The 22970-nt window shown below is 42.6% G+C and overlaps 1 protein-coding gene across 3 annotated transcripts in view; it reads left to right on the top strand.

The window, feature by feature from the left end:
* SLC9A7 (solute carrier family 9 member A7) overlaps positions 1-22970 on the top strand; it is a 148879-nt gene that overhangs the window by 73831 nt on the left and 52078 nt on the right. For all 3 annotated transcript variants that reach the window (XM_025468894.3, XM_025468893.3, XM_049107720.1), the window contains exons 4-9: positions 1591-1667; positions 5112-5224; positions 18060-18165; positions 18540-18681; positions 21240-21345; positions 22800-22888. In XM_025468894.3, coding sequence (XP_025324679.1) covers positions 1591-1667; positions 5112-5224; positions 18060-18165; positions 18540-18681; positions 21240-21345; positions 22800-22888 — 633 coding nt within the window. The remainder of the gene's footprint in view (positions 1-1590; positions 1668-5111; positions 5225-18059; positions 18166-18539; positions 18682-21239; positions 21346-22799; positions 22889-22970) is intronic.

Raw genomic sequence — 22970 nt, 5'->3', positions numbered from 1 at the left:
GAGTGGCAAGGAAAAGCAATTCTGGGATTAAAATCTGTTCCTGGATACTTCACATGATTTTCCTTGGTCTCGTGTCTCTACCTTGATGGACTCCTAGGCCTCCCTGCTTTAAGCCCTTGATTGAGTTTTTAAAAGGCAATTAGGCTCACAGTTGTTGATTTTTTTTTTGAAACCTAATTTTTTCAAAACACTGGTGGATATAAATATGTTCACTTAAAAAAAAAAAAAGCCTGGGGACAGTGACTGACTTAAAAGGCAAACATAATGTGTCCACAATATATTCAGGCAGCACCCTCATTTGGTGATTGTTGGTGTGGCAAGCCCTTAAAGGATTCTCTTCTGAGCAGGTGGCTTAAGGGCACTAGACATTCCTTGATACCTTCTTCACAGCCTCAGAGAGGGCCAAGCATTAGGAAAAGCTGAAGCCAAGGCTTCAGATCCTATGCTTACAATACAGGTCAGAGGCCACCCAAAGCCCTCTGTGTGGTCACACTTCCTGGTGGCTGCTTGATCCATGCTGAGTTCTTCCTAGGTCCTGTCCTTCCCTGATGTTGCTCAGCTGGCATACTGGGACTCTCCTGCCTTTTAAATTTTTATATAAAGTATTCCTGGCCCTTATCGAATTAGGGTGTTTGTGGGTTTTTGTTTGGTTTTGTTCAATAGTTCTGATTGTCCAATGAGAAGAACTTATGCCTTGAAGAGTAAGAACTGTGGCTTAGGGTCCCAAGAACAGGGATTTTCCCCCATCAGAGTATCCCAAAGGCCTAATGACTTATGAGAAGCAAATCTTTGTGTGTGTGTGTGTGTGTGTGTGTGTGTGTGTGTGTGTTAAGGTAACCGGCGAATGTACAGAAGCATTGAGAGGATTGCAGTTTGGCCATCTCCTTCTGAATAATTGCTAGATCTTACATTGGTGTAAGTATAGACACTTCTTTTTTTTTTTTTTAGAAACTTCTTATACATATATGTAAACTTATACATTTGCTCATCTTAAATGGAACTACTTATTTTTCCTTTCTCCACTTCCATCTCTATTGGCCCTCTTTCCCAGGCTCCAACGATCAATCCAGAAGGATATCAGGAGACACTTCAGATGCCATGAGGCAGATAATTACGATACAGTTTTCTGATACTGAATTAAGCAGAAAGGCCTTTAGACAGCACTTTCATACTTTATCAGTTTCAAACTTCTATCTGTAATGATCTTCTAAGGTACACCAGACATGGGAGTGACTAGCTGATCATAGAGTAAAAGAGTTTGGGTTAGATCTATGAAAATGATTGGTCTACTTACACACACACAGTCACTCACACTCATGTACACTTTCTCTCAGTGTAATTTAATATAATCAGAGTAGTTGTGTCTGAGATTTACTAAGCCCTTGCTTGCTCGTTCAGTGATTAATGGGATCAGAGTTATTTTAAAACCTCAATGTTTATAGCTAAGTAGCTTTATTCAGGAGTAACTTCAGTTATTTCTTGTTATAATGCAATCAATAAGTAAAATTTCACTTTTAAGAGACTTCTGTTGTGTTTCTTATGCTTGATATCAAAAATCACAATGTGATTCCTGCCTCTTGTTTTATTCAGAGACACTTTTTCAGAAATCTCGGGTCTATTCTGGCTTATGCTTTCTTGGGGACTGCTGTTTCCTGCTTCATTATTGGGTAAGTTACTCTTTGTCATTAATCAAATTAACACATTTTCCAAAGAGGTGAAATCCACATGGGTCCTGCAGAGCCCAGTGTTTTCCCCAGCTATCACAATATTCACATTGTGTGAACTTCAAGTGGACAATGTGACAGTGTGTTGATTTGAAATATTTATAAGTTGCAAAATCATTACCACCATAGGATTAGCTACCACCTTCATCCTGTCACATAGTTACCATTTTTCTTGAGATGAGTACATTTGAGACCTACTCTCAGCAAAATTCAAGTATATGATACAGTATTATTAGCTACAATCACCATGTTGCACCTTACATCCTCAAACTTGTTAATCTTCTAACTGTAAGTTTGTGTCCTTTGAGCAACATCTCCCCATTTCCCATGCCCCCAAACCCCCACAACCACCAGAGTCCAGGATTTTGATGCTGATGCTGATGACAGTTAAGCTCTAGAGCTACATTGTGTAGCGTGGTAGCTATTAGCCATGTGTAGCTTTTTAAATTAAGATTAAGATAAATTAAAATGAACTATACCTAGTCCCCAGATCTTGGTTCCTGATCACATTCTCCAGTGAAAAAAACCAGACCACCTTGCAGAAATGGTTGATTCTAGGGCAGGGGCAGCAGATACACAAGATAAGAACGGAGTGTATCAAAAAAAAAAAAAAAAAAAAAAAAGAACGGGTGTATCATAGTGCCGAAAAATAAGGAAGTGCCCAGAAAACAGAGAAACAGAAGGGCTTGGGGCTTATCAAAGAGACAAAGAGCCAAAAAAAAAGCCTGGGGACAGTGACTGACTTAAAAGGCAAACATAATGTGTCCACAATATATTCAGGCAGCACCCTCATTTGGTGATTGTTGGTGTGGCAAGCCCTTAAAGGATTCTCTTCTGAGCAGGTGGCTTAAGGGCACTAGACATTCCTTGATACCTTCTTCACAGCCTCAGAGAGGGCCAAGCATTAGGAAAAGCTGAAGCCAAGGCTTCAGATCCTATGCTTACAATACAGGTCAGAGGCCACCCAAAGCCCTCTGTGTGGTCACACTTCCTGGTGGCTGCTTGATCCATGCTGAGTTCTTCCTAGGTCCTGTCCTTCCCTGATGTTGCTCAGCTGGCATACTGGGACTCTCCTGCCTTTTAAATTTTTATATAAAGTATTCCTGGCCCTTATCGAATTAGGGTGTTTGTGGGTTTTTGTTTGGTTTTGTTCAATAGTTCTGATTGTCCAATGAGAAGAGCTTATGCCTTGAAGAGTAAGAACTGTGGCTTAGGGTCCCAAGAACAGGGATTTTCCCCCATCAGAGTATCCCAAAGGCCTAATGACTTATGAGAAGCAAATCTTTGTGTGTGTGTTCCCCTAAGGCCAATGGCCAGAGAACAACAAAATAAATAACATTGTATTGGGCTCAAACCATAAAGTAAACATCTGAGTCTCTGCTGATGTTAATAAATGATTGGATGAATAAATAAATGGAGAAGTGACAGATCTCCTGTGCAGAAAAATTCCAAATAATTTATGTTGACCTACTCCCTCCCTCCCCATCCCGCCCCACAAGAGCGGGAGCTTGTGTCTCCTTCAGCTGTGATTGCAGGCTATGCATAGTGACTTCCTCCCACAGAATATAACAGGGAAAAAAGGAGGAAGAAAGCATAGCTTTACAGCGGAGAAAACCTGACAAACACCAGCCTAGCCAGATGATCCAGATCAGCAGCCATAGGGGTAAATCACACTGATACCTCTGCACCCTTGATGTTCGTGATGAGAGTGGCACTTTCCCTCCCCAAAACACATTACCTCAGTGTAATTGTGAGAAAAAAATCAGACGTGTCCTCATGGAGGGAGTTTCTACAAAGTACCTGACTAACACTCCTCAAAACTGACAAGGTCATCAAAAACACAGAGTCGGAGAGATTGTCACAGCCCAGAGGAGACTAAAGAGACATGATGTCGAGGTGTTGTGTGGTATTTCAGATAGGATCCTGGAACAGAAAAGGGACATTAGATAAAAGCTAAGGAAATTGGAATAAAGCATGTACCTTCGTTACTTTTTAAAAATTAGCTAAAAAGCTGGAAGAGATAAAAGGCAAGGGCCTTTTGTGTCACCAAAATAGTAGGAGCTTGGACTTCATCCTTTAAGAGAGACAGACCACCAAAGAGTACCAGGTTAGATGACTGGCATTGGTGGCAAGATGGGAAAAGGCTGTCAGGGAGAAGCCCAGCGTCCGAGTCTGTTTGTGGTAGGCGGAAATGGAGAGACAGGTGTAGTTTCAGGAAATGTCTGAAAGGATGGTAAAAGAAGCCTCCAACAGGCAACAAAAGGCAAATCACCTCTGTCTCACAGAGTTACTGGGAATCGAAATTGAACTGTTTGTCTGGAACAGTGCCCGGCACACAGTAAGGAAGCTTTAAGTTATAGCTACATATTCTCCAAAGGATTCAATTCTGCAAATAATTCTTGAGCTCCTAGCTTAGTAAATCTGTCATCCTAGGTGCCCGGGATACAAATGTAAGCCATGGCATGGTCCCTACCGGCAAGAATATTATTATTAGAGTGTTAGCTGTGGGGTACAATGAGTCTATTCTGTGGTTATTTTTATTCTCCTAACCCCTACAGCTGCTGCCGACACACACACACACACACACACACACACACACACACACACCCTTTAGTAACGCGTACTAGGCCTTTTAACACCCCTCACTCCTCCCATTTTGTAAGCTGTCCTGTAGGAAACGTGCTCCGGCCAAGTCAAAATATTTAACTTGGTAGTCTATCTTGGACTGTGCCACATCCTATGCAGCATAAGAAGCATCAGAAGGGCTGCCGCTGGCCTGCCCTAACCCATGCAGAGAATGAGAAGCCAGATATGTCGCTGGAGTACCCTGATATTTTACTAGGATGTTTAGAGAGTTTTGCTTCTGTTCCCTTTTTTGAAATAATTCTTGGCAGAGAAGATTGGTCACCTGCACCTTTGGGGCCTACCCATCCTTTTTTTTTTTCTCTCCAGCTCATCCAGCACACTCATTTCCACAACTTTAAACACACTGCCTGAGAATCCTGTCAGTTTTATAGCAATTGATTACACACTATGAAGCATTCTTTCCCTTTCTTTCTCCTCTATTACAAGCTGCTTTGGGTGCCTTAAAGTTGTTGCTAATCGAGGACCATACTTAATAGTTGTCAGCAAGCACAGCTTTAAGGAATGGAATAGTGTTGAGATGTTTCAGCAAGATGATGTCCACTGCAAACTATTACTTGGTGCCAAAGTCTTATTTGCATGTGTTCCTGGTGAGTGTCCAACCACAACAGCCACCTAAGGTTTTTATAAGCCACCTTCGAGGTATCGTATGCTAGTGCTACTTTGCTTGCACATTGGCCAGGTTACTCAGTTAGGAGGGTTTTCATTTCCCTTTCTGACATAGTTTACCTTCCCTTCTTACAGAAATCTTATGTATGGCGTGGTGAAGCTCATGAAGATTGTGGGACAGCTCTCGGATAAATTTTACTACACAGATTGTCTCTTTTTTGGAGCAATTATCTCGGCCACTGACCCAGGTATCATCGTGCTATTCCATTATTTAAATCTCCAAACATTCAGAGCAACCATTAACTTTGGTTGCAGTAGGGAGACTGTGGAGGTACCAGGAAGTGGTCTAACAGATGGCTTTTCTTTCTTTTTTTTTTTTTTTAATTTTATTTATTTTTTATTTATTCCTGATAGACATAGAGAGAGAGAGAGGCAGAGACACAGGCAGAAGGAGAAGCAGGCTCCATGCTGGGAGCCTGACGCGGGACTCGATCCCGGGACTCCAGGATCGCGCCCTGGGCCGAAGGCAGGCGCCAAACCACTGAGCCACCCAGGGATCCCCTAACAGATGGCTTTTCTAAGAAGGGTGTGCATTTCCCTTTTGCTTGTATTATTATTAAGATTTTATTTATTTGAGAGAGAGGGAGAGCATGAGTGGGAGGGAGGGGCAGAGAGAGAGGGAAAAGCAAACTCCCCACTGGGCAGTCAGCCTGATGCAGGACTTGGTCCGAGGACCCCGGGATCATGACCCAAACCAAAGGCAGATGCATAACTGACTGAGCCACCCAGGCGCACCTGTCTTTCATTTTAGAATGTCTACTTTGGCCATAATTTTTACACTTTAACTGCCCTCTTCCTCGGTGTTGTACTTTTTGCCTTCATTTAGGAAACAATATCATTTTATAAAAAATTTTCATAGTGGAAATGCATGCCAGTACCTGCAGCGAATGTAATGTCCTTTGTAAACTCCTTTTTGTTCAGCGTTCCTGCATGACAGCACACTGTGACCTGGTTCCTATTCATTAATCTCTTACCTTGTACTTTCCCGATTGTTAGTGGAACCAATTCTTAAAAGTGGAATTATTGGGACGCCTGAGTGGCTCAGTGGTTGAGCGTCTGCCTTTGGCTCAAGGTGTGGTCCCAGCGTCCTGGGATCGAGTCCTGCATCGGGCTCCCCATGGGGAGCCTATTTCTCCCTCTGCCTATGTCTCTGCCTCTCTCTGTGTGTCTCTCATGAATAAATAAATTAAATCTTTTTTTTTAAAGGTGGAATTATTATATGCCCCCCACCCTGCTCTGCAGCTCAAGAACGAACAAACAAAAGAACCTCCCTTCTCCCAGTTGGAACCTATAATTAAATCAGTTCACATCAGGTAGTTAAAGCTATTTCTTCCATCTGGTGTCAGCCATTGAGAGGACATTGTAGGCAAGGAACTTATGGAGAAAGAATTGGTGCTGTCCCAGTAGTGGAAGTGGAAAAGTCTTCTCAATGTTTCTGATGCCCTCTAACACTCTGGATAGTAATGATTTTTCAAAGATACTAAGATTCCCTCCACCACACAATTGTGCCATGCCTCATAGGAGTCCTCTAGATCAGTGCGATGACCCAAATGTGCTCTGTTCCATGCCCAGAGTCAGGTAGCCAGTAGCCACATGTGGCTACTGAGTTCTCGAAATGAGAGGTAGTGCAACTGAAGAACTGACTTGAAAATCTTATTTTATGATCAGTAATATAAATTTTAATAGCTGCATGTGCCTGGTAGCTACCCTATTGGATGGCCCAGCCCTAGACAGTTGTGTGATTCTGAAACTATTGCTGTCCCAAAAGCCATTGACCTCTCTTACCCCCATAATGTAGCCCAAACGCTAAATAAACTGGTATCAAAGACATGGCTGGTTGAAGTACCCTGGTTTTGGAAAAAGAGTGTGGGATGTGGAGTTGTAGGTGGAAGTCTGAGCCCTGCCTCTCACTGACCAGGTGGCCTGGGCACACTTTCTCTCCTCCATGTCGATTTCCTCCTTCATGAAGTAGGAATAATGATACCTATGTCCCAGGACTATTGAGAACATTAAATGAACTAACACATGTAAAGCACTGACCACAGCATCTGCTAATCATGTTGGTCTCTAGCCACATCTGGCTCAGGCAGAGATTTCTTTGTTTTTTGCTATTCAGTTTTTTTTAAGTTTATTTATTTATTTTTTTAAGTAATCTCTATACCCAACATGGAGTTCAAACTCATGACCCCAAGATCAAGAGTCACATGGTCTTTGAGTCAGCGAGACATCCCCCCACCCTGTTTTTTTTTAATATTTATTTATTTACTTATTTAAGAGAGAGAGAGAGAGAGCGCGCGCACACACACAGGGGAAGAGGGAGAGAGTTAGTCCTCAAGTAGATTACCCACTGAGTATGGAGCCCGATGCAGGGCTTGATCCCAGGACCCTAAGATCATGACCCAAGCCAAAATCAAGAGTCAGATATTAACCAACTGAGCCATCCAGGCACCCACCACCCCATGTTTTCTTAAAAAATAAATAACAGGTCATAACTTAATTCAAGCATGTTTCTAAAGAGCACTCCCAAAAGTAGCTTTATTATTTTCATACTACAGTGTCTGTGACTATCTCCAAGTATGTGTCTGTTGAGAAAAAGATTCTGCATAAGTCTAGGAAAGGTGTCTAGTCTCTCTGAAAATATATTACTAACTATACTCATCTGTAACTTTTTAAAAACGATTTATTAAGAGAGAGAGTGGGGGAGGGGCAGAGGGAGAGGGAGAGGAAGAGAGAGAGAATCTCAAGCAGACTCCCCACTAAGTGTGGAGCCTGATGTGAGGCTCAATCTGATGACCCTGAGATCATGACCTGAGCTGAAACCAAGAATCAGACACCTAACTGACTGAGCCACCCAGGCACCCCCCATCTGTAATTTTATCACTAACTTCTTACACTAGTACCACCAATAAGCAAAGGGAGGTTAGTGTAACATAAGGATCACTGGGCGCCTGGGTGGCTCAGTTGGTTAAGCAGCTTCTGCCTTTGGCTCAAGTCATGATCTCAGGGTCCTGGGATCAAGCCCCACATTGGGCTCCCTGCTCAGCAGGAAGTCTCCCCCCCCCATAAATGAATAAATAATCTTAAAAAAAGATTACCAGTGTTGTTTTCTGACCTATTGAGGTGTTGCTTCATTTAATTGGATAGAAAGGCTTATTTTTTCAGATTATCTTCCTAATTGTTTACTTCAATTTAATGTGTCCTTGCTGTGGTAGAAATTAACAGAAGGCATCACCACGATACACCGTTGTTATTTGGCCTGTGGAGATTGGCAGAGTAAGGGTTTTATATAAATGAAAGTTCTAGAAAATTGAAAGTTAAAACTTATTAAACACCAGGACATTAACTTTAACTGCTTTTTAATGGAAATCTTTCTGAAATGTCGACTGTTTTTGCAGATTAAAAGTCTTTCACCAGTTTCCTAAAAATCTGTCGTTTGAAAACATGGGCCATAAAAGAGATAAAAACTTAAGTGTAGAGTTAGAAGGGACCATGAGATCAAATAGACTTCTTGTGCCTGGTGCATCCAACAATTCTAGTATCAGGATATGTAGTGGTATTGATTGATATGAAGGAATCAGAGTCCTTGTCCCTGATGACACCGCATTTGGCTCAAGACACCAGTCTTTGGTCTTCCCGTTGAAGGGGACACCATACACATGGGGCGGTGTGGGTGGCTCTGTGACCCAAAGCCATCTCCCTTCTGTGGCTGTGCGTCAAGGGTGCCATGTGCCATCCTTGTGGACTGTTACTTCAGAGAGACCCACAGCTCAGCAAAGGAAAATGTACGTTTCCAACCCGGAGCACATCTCTAGCAGCTACCAGAGAAAGTAAGCACTCATTCCTTTCTATGAACGCTTATGAAGTGATCTCTCTCATTTTAATTCTGTCACCTGTACACCCCTCGAGTGATTGGTCTTCAAAATTTGTGATCAGTCTCGGAGAGAGTAATTCTCTAGTTGCATCACCCAGACTGTTCAGGCTCTTGCTTATCCATTGACACTCAGTTCCAATATGCCACCTGCCTACCCATTCTTCCCTGACTCTTTCACTTACTTGCTGCCACAGCTCTTGAGTCAGGCCCATTTTGTATACGATACTTAACCACTTTGTACTGAGTGTTTGCAAGTGCTAAGTGCTCTTTAATATACAGATGAAGCGTTCAGGTGAAGTTCATTCATCGAATGAACAAATTTGGGTTCTTGAATTTTCCTTCTTCCTGCACCTGCTACTTTATTTTTCTCACTCCTCTTTAGATGCCAGTACCAGAGGTCTTCAGTCAATGAATTGTAATTTCTTAGTCCATGTTCAGTTAGCAACAGCCCTTGTGACCCTGTTCACTCTAATTTCAAGGGTCCCACTGTGGGGGGTGAGCAGTCTTTACTCTTCACCTGGAAAAGCCACTCACCCAATCTGTCACCCGCTCTGTCATCTTCTAGTTGTCCACACCCACACCACTCCTCTTGCTCAGGCATAGGCTTGCTTAGGAGGGGCACACAAGGGTTTCTGCCTTGTTTTATAAAGTGATGGGCAGGGAGAATGAGAAATTGAAAATCAGATCAGTCAAATTCAGAGCAGGGCCATGTAAGTGTTCATTGTTATTAGTATTAACTATGCAAGCTAGCTTTTATTGTCATGGGTAAGTGAGTTAGCTATATGTTGTTTTGTTTTGTCTCATTTTACTACTGGTAACTGTAGGATTTTAGGAAAACAGTGTTGCAAGTCAAAAGGACTCTTGACCAAATTATGGAAAGAGGCCAGATGTCCAACAGATGGATAAAGATGTGGTATATACATACAATGGAATATTAGCCGTCAAAAACATGAAATCTTGCCATTTGCAGCAGCGTGGATAGAACTAGAGGATATTATGCTGAGTGAAATAAGTCAATCAGAGAAAGACAACTACCATATGATCTCACTCCTATTTGGAATTTAAGAAATAAAACAGAGGATCATAGGGGAAGGGAGGGAAAAATACAACAAGATGAAATCAGAGAGGGAGAAAAACCATAAGAGACTTTTAATCATAGGAAACAAACTGAGGGTTGCCAGAGGAGCGGGGATGGGGGAATGGAGTAACTGGGTGATACACTATATGTTAATTAGTTGGATTTGAATTGGGAAAAATTGAAAAAATAAAGTATAACTTCCAGTTTACAAGGTATACAGTGAACAAAGGGACAAGTTAAAAGCACAAAGAAACAATCATAACTCTAGAAGACAGGTCATTCTACAAGGAAATGATCTGATCTTCTCAAAGAAATGTCAGTATCATAAGAAAGGAATAGAGGAAGGAGCTTTTCTAGATTAAAAGAGACTAAAAAGAAAATCAACTACAATGAGAAAATCTTGACTGAATTCTAGTTAGAAAAATCATTTTATGGGACAAATGGGAAAATTTAGATATAGACTGAATATTAAATGCTAAAAGAGGGGATGGCTCCTGAAAATCATTGAGCTCAAACCCCTACTTCACTAAGTCTTTGGACTTTGCTATGTGCTAAGTTTTCATAGGCTGTTGGTGGCTATGTGGGATGGTGTCTGTTTTCCCCTCCAGATTTACTCACCACCCTTCTCTGCCCTTCTTTGGGTACCAGGAGGCTGATCTATATGGAAGATTTCAAAGGTTCCTTTGTCTTCTGGTTTCCCATTGGATTTGTCTACAGGAGAACACCAGTGGGAGACTGGAAGGAGAATGGAGATGCAGGGTCTTGGCTGTGTCCTTAGGACACAGATCCTGTCAGGTGACCCTCACAATGCAGTTCCTGGTTCAGGCAGTCACACCTTCTCTGAACCCTCTGGGCCTAGAGATGGCATAGGATGGTCTCTGTTTTCAGTGACATATACTGTCCTCTCTCTTGCGGTTTTTCCATATTCTGCCCACATTTCTATAAACAATGTCTTCATTAAATACTTCTCAGATTGCTGAGTTTGAGGGTGCTGTCTCTTTCCTACCATGACCCTGACTGATAAAGTCCTGGGCTTCAGGTCTCCTAGGCTGCCAGCCCTGTGCTCTGTTCATTGAGATTAGCCTCCACCAGCCTTGAATCCCTGGGTGACTGATGTGACCAGAGGCCTCCGGTGCTCACCCCCAGTGGACGTGTCATGAGTAATGGATAAAACTTCTCTTGGGTTCAACCACTCAGATTTTAGGAGTTTTGATGTTGCAGCAGAAAGCAGCCCATCAGACAGGGCCTGTTTTCTCATCTCTGAATCAGGGGAAACGATAGTACTACCCACCTCAGGTTTTATGAGGACTGAATAAGATTGGAAAATGTTTAGCATAGTGCCTGCTTCATGTTTAAGTCCTTAGTAATTGTTGTTGTTATTAGCATTATTACTTTTTCATCAACATTGGGTTAAAACAAGATAATTCTTTTTTAAGATTTTATTTATTATTTATTTGAGAAACTGAGCATGTAAGCACAAGCAAGGGGAGGAGTAGAGGGAGAAGCAAACTCCCTGCTGAGTGGAGCTTGATGCCAGGACCCTTGAGATCATGACCTGAGCCAAAGTCAGATGCTTAACCAACTGAGCCACCCAGGTGCCCCAAAGGAAGATAATTCTTTAGTCACATAATGATAAACTATTAGAATTAAGGTTTTGTATTAGAGTTCTTCAGAGAAACAGAAATAGGTGTGTGTGTGTGTAGAGAGAGAGAGAGAGAGTAAGAAAAGAAATTGAGTGATGATAAAGAATTGGCTCATGTAATTATGGAGGTTGAGAAGTCCTAAGATCTGCTGCCCAAAGGCCTGAAAACCAGGAAAGCCAACAGTGTAGTTCGAGTCTGGGTCCACAGGCAGGAGAAGACTATTGTCCCATTTGAAAGGCAGGCAGTAAGAGTGAAGTCTTCTTACTCTGCCTTCAGCTGACTGGATGAGTCTCACTGACATTGGGGAGGGACACCTACTTTACTGAGTCTTCGGATTCAAATGTTAATCCCATACAAAACCTCATAGACAAACCCAGAACAATGTTTGATCAAATATCTTAGGCCCCCATAGCCCTAGTCAAGTTGACACATAAAATTAACCACCACAGGTTTTCTGGAAGGAGCCACAGATATTGTTCATGTAATAAGCAATCCAGAAAATAAGAATTCTTTTTAGCCAAATCCCTAAAGGTTTTTCCTGTTGTGTTACCTGATAAAGTGTATTTAAAGGTAGATGAAAAAGATTGACTTTGTGTCCTGTTATGAAGATGACATGTCCTCCAGCAACTATGGCTATGGGCAGTGCCCTCTGTTGATGTCTGGTTAGTGTCCTAATGCTTAGAGTAATTTGAGCATGTACATGTATAATTACCGGGAGCAGCCTCATGATAGAGTCAACACTTTCCTATCCAAATTGTTCTTTGCTCACTCTCAATAAGTGAATTAAACTTTTTGAAAAGGGAGAGCATGATGGGAACAGTGTAGCTTTGGAATCTTCCTTAATCCTGAATTGAAATGGAAAAAGCAGGACAGCAAGAGAGAAAACACAGAGAGAGAGCTAGTTGGCAGAGTACCCACAAATCCCCAAATATTATCTGCTGGGGTCAAGCCACCAGCAGCAGTGAGACTTAGGGGTAGGGACTGCAGCAGTGCAGGAGGAAGCAGCGCGGAAGAGAGGTGGCTGCTGATCATTTTGACTGCCAGCAAACTTTCCTACACTCAAAGGGGGAGGAATCCCCCCTTGAAGTAAAGAACTTTGTAGGCACATCTGGATAACAACAGTTAAGGCTGGGAGGCACTTTACAGGCTCCAATCTATGAGTGACAGCAAGGACACCAGAGGAGATTTGAGGCCGCAGAAATGACCTGAGCCCTCATGGCTCTCAAAAAATATCCCGTGAAAATCTCTCTGGAAGGACAAAGCCACTTCATAAGAAGGAACTGCTAAGGACCACAGGCCCTGCGTGACAGGGCATTAAAGGAGAAAGCAGACTCAGATACCAGGGGAGGAAGAGACCAGAGGATGTAGATTTCTTGAGCATGAAGGAGGTGGCGCCACATTTTCAGTACTTCAATGTAAAACCAGCAGAGGGAGCCTTAGAGTCATGAAACGGAGGAAAGCTGATCTAGGTCTTCCCCCTACCCACCTCACTTAAAATGAGCAGCAGCAATAGGTTGAGATCGGACTTCATGCAAAGTTTAAGAAACCATGAGGATAGCCCTTCTGAATAGCATAGGAAAGTTGCAGTTAATTAAGTAATATCAGCAAAATAGGGCACCAAAGCAGAATATTACTAATATTCCAATGAAAGCTAAAGGAAATTAAAGGGGTACCTGGGTGGCTCAGTCAGTTGAGTACTGGACTCTTGGTTTCTTTTTTTTTTTCTTGGTTTTTGCATGGGTGGTGATCTTGGGGTCATGATCTCAGGGTGGTAGCATCAAACCCTGCATAAGGCTCCACATTCAGTGCAGGAGTCTGCTTGTCCCTTTCCCTCTGGTCTTCTCCCCTCCCCCCAGTGCTTTCCCCCTCTCTCAATAAATAAATAAATAAAATGTTAAAAAAAGGAAATTCAGAAAATGATAGAAGTTATGAAAGAACTGTATACATCATGATTGGAAAATTCAGAAATAAGAGGAGTAAACACTAGGCATTATGGAAAGTGTTCATAGAAAGGAACAAGTCGAGGAACCCAGGCAGTAAATAAAATATAAAAAAAATTTCAAAAAGTAAATGTAAAAATGGATAAAATCAAGCAGTAGTGTCAGGGAGTATACAGCAGGTGATCAAACTATAAGGAAATGCAAGAAAAAGAAGATTACTATAAAATCAGATTGGTGGTTACATTTGGGTGAAGGAAGGGGCTTGGAATTAGAATGGAACATATAAGTGAGCTTCCAAGGGGGCTGGCAAAATTCCATTTCCAAAACTGGGTGATGGCTACAAGAGTGGTTAGCTTGTAGTAACTCACAAAGGTAAATATTTGTTTGGTTCTGTTTTCTAATTGTGTCTGTTAGTAATGCTTTTGGTTGCAACAGCAGAACAGCCTGGCCAGTAGGAACTTAGACAGCTGTCTATCTTAGCTAATGGCCCTCAGCCGGTGCCATGGCTCCTGCTACAATCAGGTGTCTGGGCACTCCGTTCTTCTAGTGCCCTGCCCTTGTGTTTCAGATACACTTTAGCTGCCCGGTGGAGACAAGATGACTATGCTACATCCAGCCTCTCCACTCTCCTCCAGGCAGGAAGAGGTGACACTCACTGCAGGAGGAGTTGGAGAGGCAAGTTTTTAAAGTCCTTATAGTAGAAACAAACAAAGCAGAGGGTAGTTGGGTGTGAGCGTAGAGAGGAGCCTGCACACATGTATATATCTACAACAGTGGTTCTTCACGAGGCGGGTGGGTGACTTTGCCCCTCAGGAGACATTTGGCAATGCCTGGAGATATTTTTGGTAGTTACAATTGGTGAGGAGTGTGCAATGCTACTCATATCTAGTGGGTAGAAGCCAAGAATGCTGCTGAACATCCTACCTTGCAGGACAGCCACCCACAATTATCTGGCCTAAACTAGTACTGAAGTTGAGAAACACCAAAATGCTTTCAGGGGCATTAAGGTCTGAACTGATTTAATAATAATAGTAATACATTATTTGTCTGTTTTTAAAGATTTATTTTTGAGAGAGAACATGTGTCTGAGTGGGGGAAGGGGCAGAGGGAGAGAATATCAGAGCAGACTCCCACTGAGCACAGAGCCAGATGTGGGGCTTAGTCTCAGGACCCATGAGATCAAGACCAGAGCCAAAACCAAGAGTGGGACACTCAACCAACTGAGTCACCTAGGCGCCTCCATTATTTGTGTTTTTTACTTAAATTTTTTTCATGAGTGTGCAGTAGAGTGGAGTTTTCCAGAGGCTGCATAACATGTGATACTATCTGGTTGGTCGAATACAGAAGCAGATAAGAGAACCATCTGTCTTCCATTAATCTAGATATTAAAGAGTTTGAAAAACTGTGAAACAATGGCTCCCTTCAGCCTTTCCCCTAAGATCAGGAACAAGACAGGGATGTCTACTCTCACCACTGCTTTTCAACATAGTACTAGAAATCCTAGCTTCAGCAATCAGGCAACAAAAAGAAATAAAAGGCATTCAAATTGGCAAAGAAGAAGTCAAACTCTCCCTCTTCACAGATGACATGATCCTGTACATAGAAAACCCAAAAGACTCCACCCCAAGATTGCTAGAACTCATACAGCAATTCGGCAGTGTGGCAGGATACAAAATCAATGCCCAGAAGTCAGTGGCATTTCTATACACTAACAATGAGACTGAAGAAAGAGAAATTAAGGAATCAATCCCATTTACAATTGCACCCAAAAGCATAAGATACCTAGGAATAAACCTAACCAAAGAAGGAAAGGATCTATACCCTAAAAACTACAGAACACTTCTGAAAGAAATGGAGGAAGACACAAAGAGATGGAAAAATATTCCATGTTCATGGATTGGAAGAATTAATATTGTGAAAATGTCAATGCTACCCAGGGCAATTTACACATTTAATGCAATCCCTATCAAAATACCATGGAGTTTCTTCAGAGAGTGGGAACAAATCATCTTAAGATTTGTGTGGAATCAGAAAAGACCCCGAATAGCCAGGGGAATATTAAAAAAAGAAAACCATAGCTGGGGGCATCACAATGCTGGATTTCAGGTTGTACTACAAAGCTGTGATCATCAAGACAGTGTGGTACTGGCACAAAAACAGACATATAGATCAATGGAACAGAATAGAGAATCCAGAAGTGGACCCTCAACTCTATGGTCAACTAATATTTGACAAAGCAGGAAAGACTATCCCCTGGAAAAAAGACAGTCTCTTCAATAAATGGTGCTGGGAAAATTGGACATCCACATGCAGAAGAATGAAACTAGACCATTCTCTTACACCAGACACAAAGATAAACTCAAAATGGCTGAAAGATCTAAATGTGAGACAAGATTCCATCAAAATCCTAGAGGAGAACACAGGCAACACCCTTTTTGAACTTGGCCACAGCAACTTCTTGCAAGATAATCCATGAAGGCAAGAGAAACAAAAGCAAAAATGAATTATTGGGACTTCATCAAGATAAAAAGCTTCTGCACAGCAAAAGAAACAGTCAACAAAACTAAAAGAAAACCTACAGAATGGGAGAAGATATTTGCAAATGACATATCAGATAAAGGGCTAGTATCCAAGATCTATAAAGAACTTATGAAACTCAACAGCAAAGAAACAAACAATCCAATCATGAAATGGGCAAAAGACATGAACAGAAATCTCCTAGAGGAAGACATCGACATGGCCAACAAGCACATGGGAAAATGCTCCGCATCACTTGCCATCAGGGAAATACAAATCAAAACCACAATGAGATACCACCTCACACCAGTGAGAATAGGGAAAATTAACAAGGCAGGAAACCACAAATGTTGGAGAGGATGCGGAGAAAGGGGAACCCTCTTGCACTGTTGGTGGGAATGTGAACTGGTGCAGCCACTCTGGAAAACTGTGTGGAGGTTCCTCAAAGTGTTAAAAATAGATCTGCCCTACGACCCAGCAATTGCACTGATGGGGATTTACCCCAAAGATAAAGATACAGATACAGTGAAATGCCAGGACACCTGCACCCCAATATTTATAGGAGCAATGTCCACAATAGCCAACCTGTGGAAGGAGCCTCGGTGTCCATCGAAAGATGAATGGATAAAGAAGATGTGGTCTATGTATACAATGGAATATTACTCAGCCATTAGAAATGACAAATACCCACCATTTGCTTCGATGTGGAGCGACCTGGAGGGTATTATGCTGAGTGAAATAAGTCAATCAGAAAAAGACAAACATTATATGGTCCCATTCATTTGGGGAATATAAAAATAGTGAAAGGGAATAAAGGGGAAAGGAGAGAAAATGAGTGGGAAATATCGGAGACAGAACATGAGAGACTCCTAACTCTGGGAAATGAACTAGGGGTGGTGGAAAGGGAGGTGGCCGGGGGGTTGGGGTGACTGGGTGATGGGCACTGAGGGGGGCACTTGATGGGATGAGCACTGGGTGTTATGCTGTATGTTGGCAAATTGAACTCCAATAAAAAGAAATTAAAAGAAAAAAACAGTGGCTCCCTTCCCACTATTTTTTTTTTTATTTTGGAAAATGGAATTATTTTTCATTAAAAATATGTATGTTAAAGGGCGCCTGGGTGGCTCAGCTAGTTACAGATCTGCCTTTGGCTCAAGTTATGATCTCAGGGTCCTGGGATTGAGCCCCATGTCAGGCTCCCTGCTCAGTAGGGAGTCTGCTTCTCCCTTTTCCTCTGCCCCTCTCCCCAGCTTGTGCACTCTCACTCTCTCTCAAATAAATATTTTTAAAAATAATGTACATTAACATGATGGGGTTTATTCTTAATTTTAAATGCATAAATATTTAAATTTTTTGCTTTATTTAACACAGTAAATATCAATAGCTATGGCCCACAAAACTAAAAGCAGCTATTGGTGGGAATCAGAAAAGTAATTTTTAAGAGTATAAAGGAGTCCTGAGACCAATAGTTTAAGAACTGCTCATATGAATAAGAGCTGATTTTTCAGTGTCTAAGAAACGTGAAGACTGTGAGAAGTGGAATTATATCTGGTCTGTCATAAAAGAAGACCTTCAGTATTTTACAAACCTTTATTAAAACCTTCTCTGGCCCTGACCCTAGCTGGGTTCTGGGAACACAGTGGTAGCGGGAATAGGGTTTCTATCTTCAAAAAAATTTCGACCCACCAGTGGAGCCAAAACACATTCACTGTGATGATTTTTTAAAATTCTTGTAACAGAGGTATTTTCAAAGTATAATAGGATTGCAGTGGAAGGTGCAGGGTTGCTGCATGGTGTTATTAGAATTGAGCCTCATATCAGACCTCATTCAGATCAGGAAGACTGTCATTTTTGTTTCATTTCCTTTCTGTCTCCTAAACCACCCTGTCCCGCCAAAGGTAGGAATTGCCTGTATACATTTGTCACCAGTGGCTTAAACTGAAACTAATTTCTATGCTTTTTGCCCATTTTTAGTGACCGTACTGGCAATATTTAACGAACTGCATGCAGATGTGGACCTTTATGCACTTCTGTTTGGAGAAAGTGTCCTAAATGATGCTGTTGCCATTGTCCTGTCCTCGTAAGTAACAGTATTTCTGCCCCGGGGAAGAGAGCCTCTGGCTTCCAGAACTTTCTGGGCTAAATTCAGAGGCTTATCTTAAAAGTGTTAAAGATTGAACTGGGTGTTTTTCTAAATGAGGTTTATCAGCTCTGTTGCTAAAGTGATGTTGCTTTGTGCACTTGGCAGTGATCTGAATGCTAATGCCAGCATAACATGAGGGCTGTGGATTAAAGGAATACAGCACAGGAGGTGCTTGGCAGATTGTAGATACTGATGTTTGTCAGTCTTTGTAGGTACCATGGTGTAAAGGCAGTACAGTCTGTTTTAACACTCTCTTCTTTTTATTTTTTATTTTTTTTGTTTTTTACAAATCTCTTCTTTTTAAATCACAGGTCTATAGTTGCCTACCAGCCAGCAGGGCTGAACACTCATGCCTTTGATGCTGCTGCCTTTTTTAAATCAGTGGGCATTTTTCTAGGTATATTTAGTGGCTCTTTTACCATGGGAGCCGTGACAGGCGTTGTGACTGCTCTGATATCCTTTCTGTGGTTTCTGCCCCCACCTGGGTATGATTGTGTGCTAGTACACTTGCAAAAACAAGGTCTCCGTTCTCCCTCTCATAAGTGATTTTTTTTTCCAGAAACAAATCTTAAATTGATGGTTCCACTGGGGTCTGGGGGCTCCTGAAACATGTCCCTTTGGTGAAACATGACAGAACACTATGTAGCTAAGAGGCTGAGAAAATGGTTGGGAATGTGATTCTAGCCTTAGCTCTGTACCTGACCTTTGCGCTCTCTTCCTCCTGTGAATCAGTGGGAGATGGGAGTTCGGGGAGAACATTGGTTGTAGAGGGGTGAAAAGTGCTGAGAGGAGGCTGGGGATCAGGGACCACCACAGAGATGGTCAGGAGGGAGCAGGCTGGGAAGTACTTTAGCCTCCAACGTGCTACCGCCCCCTGCTGTTGCGGATCACAGGGGCTAATGTGGCCATTAACTACCTGGGGCCATCCATCAGTGGGAATTACTGCAAGGTGGCCTTCTGTAAGTGAAGGATCCTATGATATTTGGTTAAAAAACCAACCAACCAACATAAAAGCAAAGTGTGGAATGAGCAGGCAGTCCCTCAACAAGTGCGCTGAGTCCTTTGCCATATGTTCTTGCAATGGCATTTAGATCCCCTGGTCCAGTGCAATGTGATGGAAGCCATGGGTGCCAGCCACATCATCTCAACCTGCAACCCGTATACAGTCAATGTGATCCCATACATGCAATTTTTATACGAAATTTTTGAAATGTGGCACGTTTTTTGCTCTTCCAGCATATCTCAGTTCAGACTGGCCACATTTCAAGTGTTCAGAATCCACACATGGCAAGTGGCTACCATATTGGGCAGCACAGATTTCGCTGCTCTCCCCACACAGGTCCTTTTGATGCCCTGGGGACTTGTGCTGCCCCATGAAAGCACTCATGAAGTGGTTCCATGCTGGCCCGCTGGGGAGGGGCAGTGTTACAAGGGGAATCTCTGGTCCCCAGGAGTGACACGAGAACCTCATAGCTGCCCCTAAACTTGTACGTTTTCTTTCTTCACTTCTTATGCATTCACGAGGCACCTGTTGTAGAGACTCAAGTTCACAGCAGCCCACAGAGGTCAGGGTCTCACTGACCTACTGTCTGTCCCCAGGCCTGGCTGAGGATGAGCCCAGCACTGCTGGGACTAACCAGCCAGTCCCCCTCAGGCCAAGGTGGTGCCCCTCAGAGCCCTGGGCATTACAAGGAGCACGGAAAACCTATTTCCAGTTTTTTTTTTAAGATTTTATTTATTTATTCCTGAGAGACACAGAGAGACAGAGACACAGGTAGAGGGAGAAGCAGGCTCCATGCTGGGAGCCTGATGCGGGACCCAATCCTGGGACCCCAGGATCATGCCCTGGGCCTAAGGCAAGCACCAAACCACTGAGCCACCCAGGGATCCCCAGCCACCCAGGGATCCCCTATTTCCAGTTGCTTTAGAAAGCTCAGTTTCTTTTCATTTCTTTTTTTTAAAAAGATTTTTATTTATTTATTCATGAGAGACAGAGAGGCAGAGACACAGACATAGGGAGAAGCAGGCTACCTGTGGGGAGCCCAATGTGGGATTTGATCTAGGGACCCCAGGATCATGCCCTGAGTCAAAGCCAGACGCTCAACTGCTGAGCCACCAGGCATCCTAAAAATTCAGTTTCTGAAGAAAGCTTTATTGAGGTAAAATGCACATACTGTATAACTCCCCCATTTAAAGTACATGCTTGGGGATCCCTGGGTGGCTCAGCGGTTTGGCGCCTGCCTTTGGCCCGGGGTGTGATCCTGGAGTCCTGAGATCGAGTCCCGCATCGGGCTTCCAGCATGGAGCCTGCTTCTCCCTCCTCCTGAATCTCTGCCTCTCTTTCTCTCTATGCCTATCATAAATAAATAAATAAATCTTTAAAAAAAAATAAAGTACATGCTTAAATGGTTTTTGGTAATGCTACATTATTTTTTTAACTGTGGCAGAATACATATAACATAATTGGCCATTTCAAGCATTTTTAAGCATACAGTTCAGTGGCATGAAGTACCTCCACACTGTTTGTGCAGTCATCCCCACTGTGGAATTCCTGGGTGGCTCAGTGGCTGAGCATCTGCCTTCAGCTCAGGGCGTGATCCCGGAGCCCCGGGATCAAGTCCCACATCGGGCTCCCTGCATGGAGCCAGCTTTTCTCTCTGCCTGTGTCTCTGCCTCTCTCTCTCTCTCCGTGTCTCTCATGAATAAATAAAATATTTTTAAAAAATCATCCCCACTGTCTGTTTCCAGAACTTTTACATCATCCCAAACAGAAACCATGTAACCCTGAAACAATATTCCCTTTCTCCCCTCTCCCAGCCCTTGCTAACCTCTTTTCTACTAGAAAACTTAGTTTTCATTACTTCAAAAACTAGCCAGCAGCTTTTCTTCTTTGAAAGAAGAGTTGAAAGGAAAGGATAGCCCTAAGGAGGGGGGTGCTGGGCTAATCAAGTGTGGTTCTTGGTGGGCCTGATAACTGGTTCCTGGAGCCAAGTTCCTTGACGGGGGCCCACGTGACCAAGTTTACCAAGCTGCACTGCTTCCCCCTGCTGGAGACCGCACTTTTCTTCCTGATGTCATGGAGCACGTTCCTGTTGGCCGAAGCCTGCGGGTTTACAGGTGGGTTTTTACTCGCCTGGGCCACCCTTCCCTTCATTGTATCCAGGGCTTTAGGAGCTGGAGGGGAGCTCATGGAGCCGCTGCATCGAGTTGATGAACTGCTCACAGAGCGTCCATATGAAGGATTGCTGAGCAAGGGGGATGTTCTGCTTTAAGAATAATTTTGTTTCCCAAAGCCACACATTTTTTAAAGAATGAAATTTATTGTTTCAAGGCCAGCTGTCTCTGAATACTCATTCTAACTGTAAATAGATGTTTAGCTGCAGAGGTTACTGAATACATTAACTTATTTGTACCATCCCCCTAGATTGCTACTTATTTTACAGGTAGTAACAATAACAAACAAAATCTGTGTCCTTGTAAGATTAACTTTGTATTTACTCAGATAAGTGTGAACACAGTTTGTCCTTGTTTTGTCTCTGGTCTATTTAATCATTGTTTTTCAATATTATGTTCTTATGATGCCAGTTTCGGGTATTACTGGTATAAGTAACCTTGTGGTTTTAGTTCCTCACATTTCTCTCATCAAAAAAAAATCACTGAATTTTTCCATTAGAAAACTCAAGTACAATTATTATACATAATCTAGATAGTTGGGAAGCTCTTTCATCCTCTTTGCAAAATACTGCAACATATCTTTACATGCAGCATTATAAAATAGCCCACTTCTTTAAAAGTTGACAATTTTCTGTAAATGTATAGACAAAGGCTAGGTATGTCAGTTGTCTTGCACAACATAATGGTTACCATTAATCAGAAATCAAGGTAATCAAGGCTTGGATAAATGGAACAGTACTCTGGATCCATTTTGTCTGAAGCCCACATCCATGTAAAAATAGAAAAAAGGATTTGCTCGCAATCAAATTCATGGTTTCTAAGAACAGAGAGGAACATGACAAAAAGGATATGATGGGCCCTCATGGTCTCTCTTTTTTTAAAAGACTTATTTATTCATTTATTTATTTGAGCAAGAGAGCAGAGGGTAGGAACAGAGGGAGATGGAAAGAGAGACTCTCAAGCAGACTCCCCACTGAGCATGGAGCCCGACACGGGGCTCAATCCCACAACCCCGAGCTCATGAACTGAGCCGAAATCAAGAGCTGGCTATTCAACTGACTGAGCCACCGGTGCCCCCACAGCCGCTTTGAAGGAATGAAAGCTAAGTGCCAAATTCAGCAGGAGCAGAAGAGGGGAGAGAATGCCCTTAAAAGTGGAGCAAGAAGGGAAGTCGAGGACCTTCACCTTGAAGGAGGACAGTCAGAAAAGAAGGAAAAGTTGATATGAGTAGTGGGGGTAGGGGAGCATTCAGTAATAGGGAACTTTCCAAACTATCCAGAAAGTTGGATATGTTGGGCTAGCCTACCTTAAGTTTTTGTTTCAGTGGGGATTTTTTTCCTGCTTCTTTTTTTTCCCACTGATGTTTTTCCTTTCTTTAAAAAAAAATCTCTTACCAGGTGTTGTGGCGGTCCTTTTCTGTGGAATCACACAGGCTCATTACACCTACAACAATCTGTCGGTGGAATCAAGAAGTCGAACAAAGCAGGTGAGAGTGAACCCTCGGTCTTCACAAGTTACCTGTGAATTCAAGGGAGGAGACCCACGGGGTTTACGGCTTCCTTTTCCCG

The sequence above is a fragment of the Canis lupus genome, chromosome X, assembly GCF_003254725.2.
Source record: "Canis lupus dingo isolate Sandy chromosome X, ASM325472v2, whole genome shotgun sequence".
NCBI lineage: Eukaryota > Metazoa > Chordata > Mammalia > Carnivora > Canidae > Canis > Canis lupus.
This window is presented reverse-complemented; position numbering and strand designations above follow the sequence as displayed.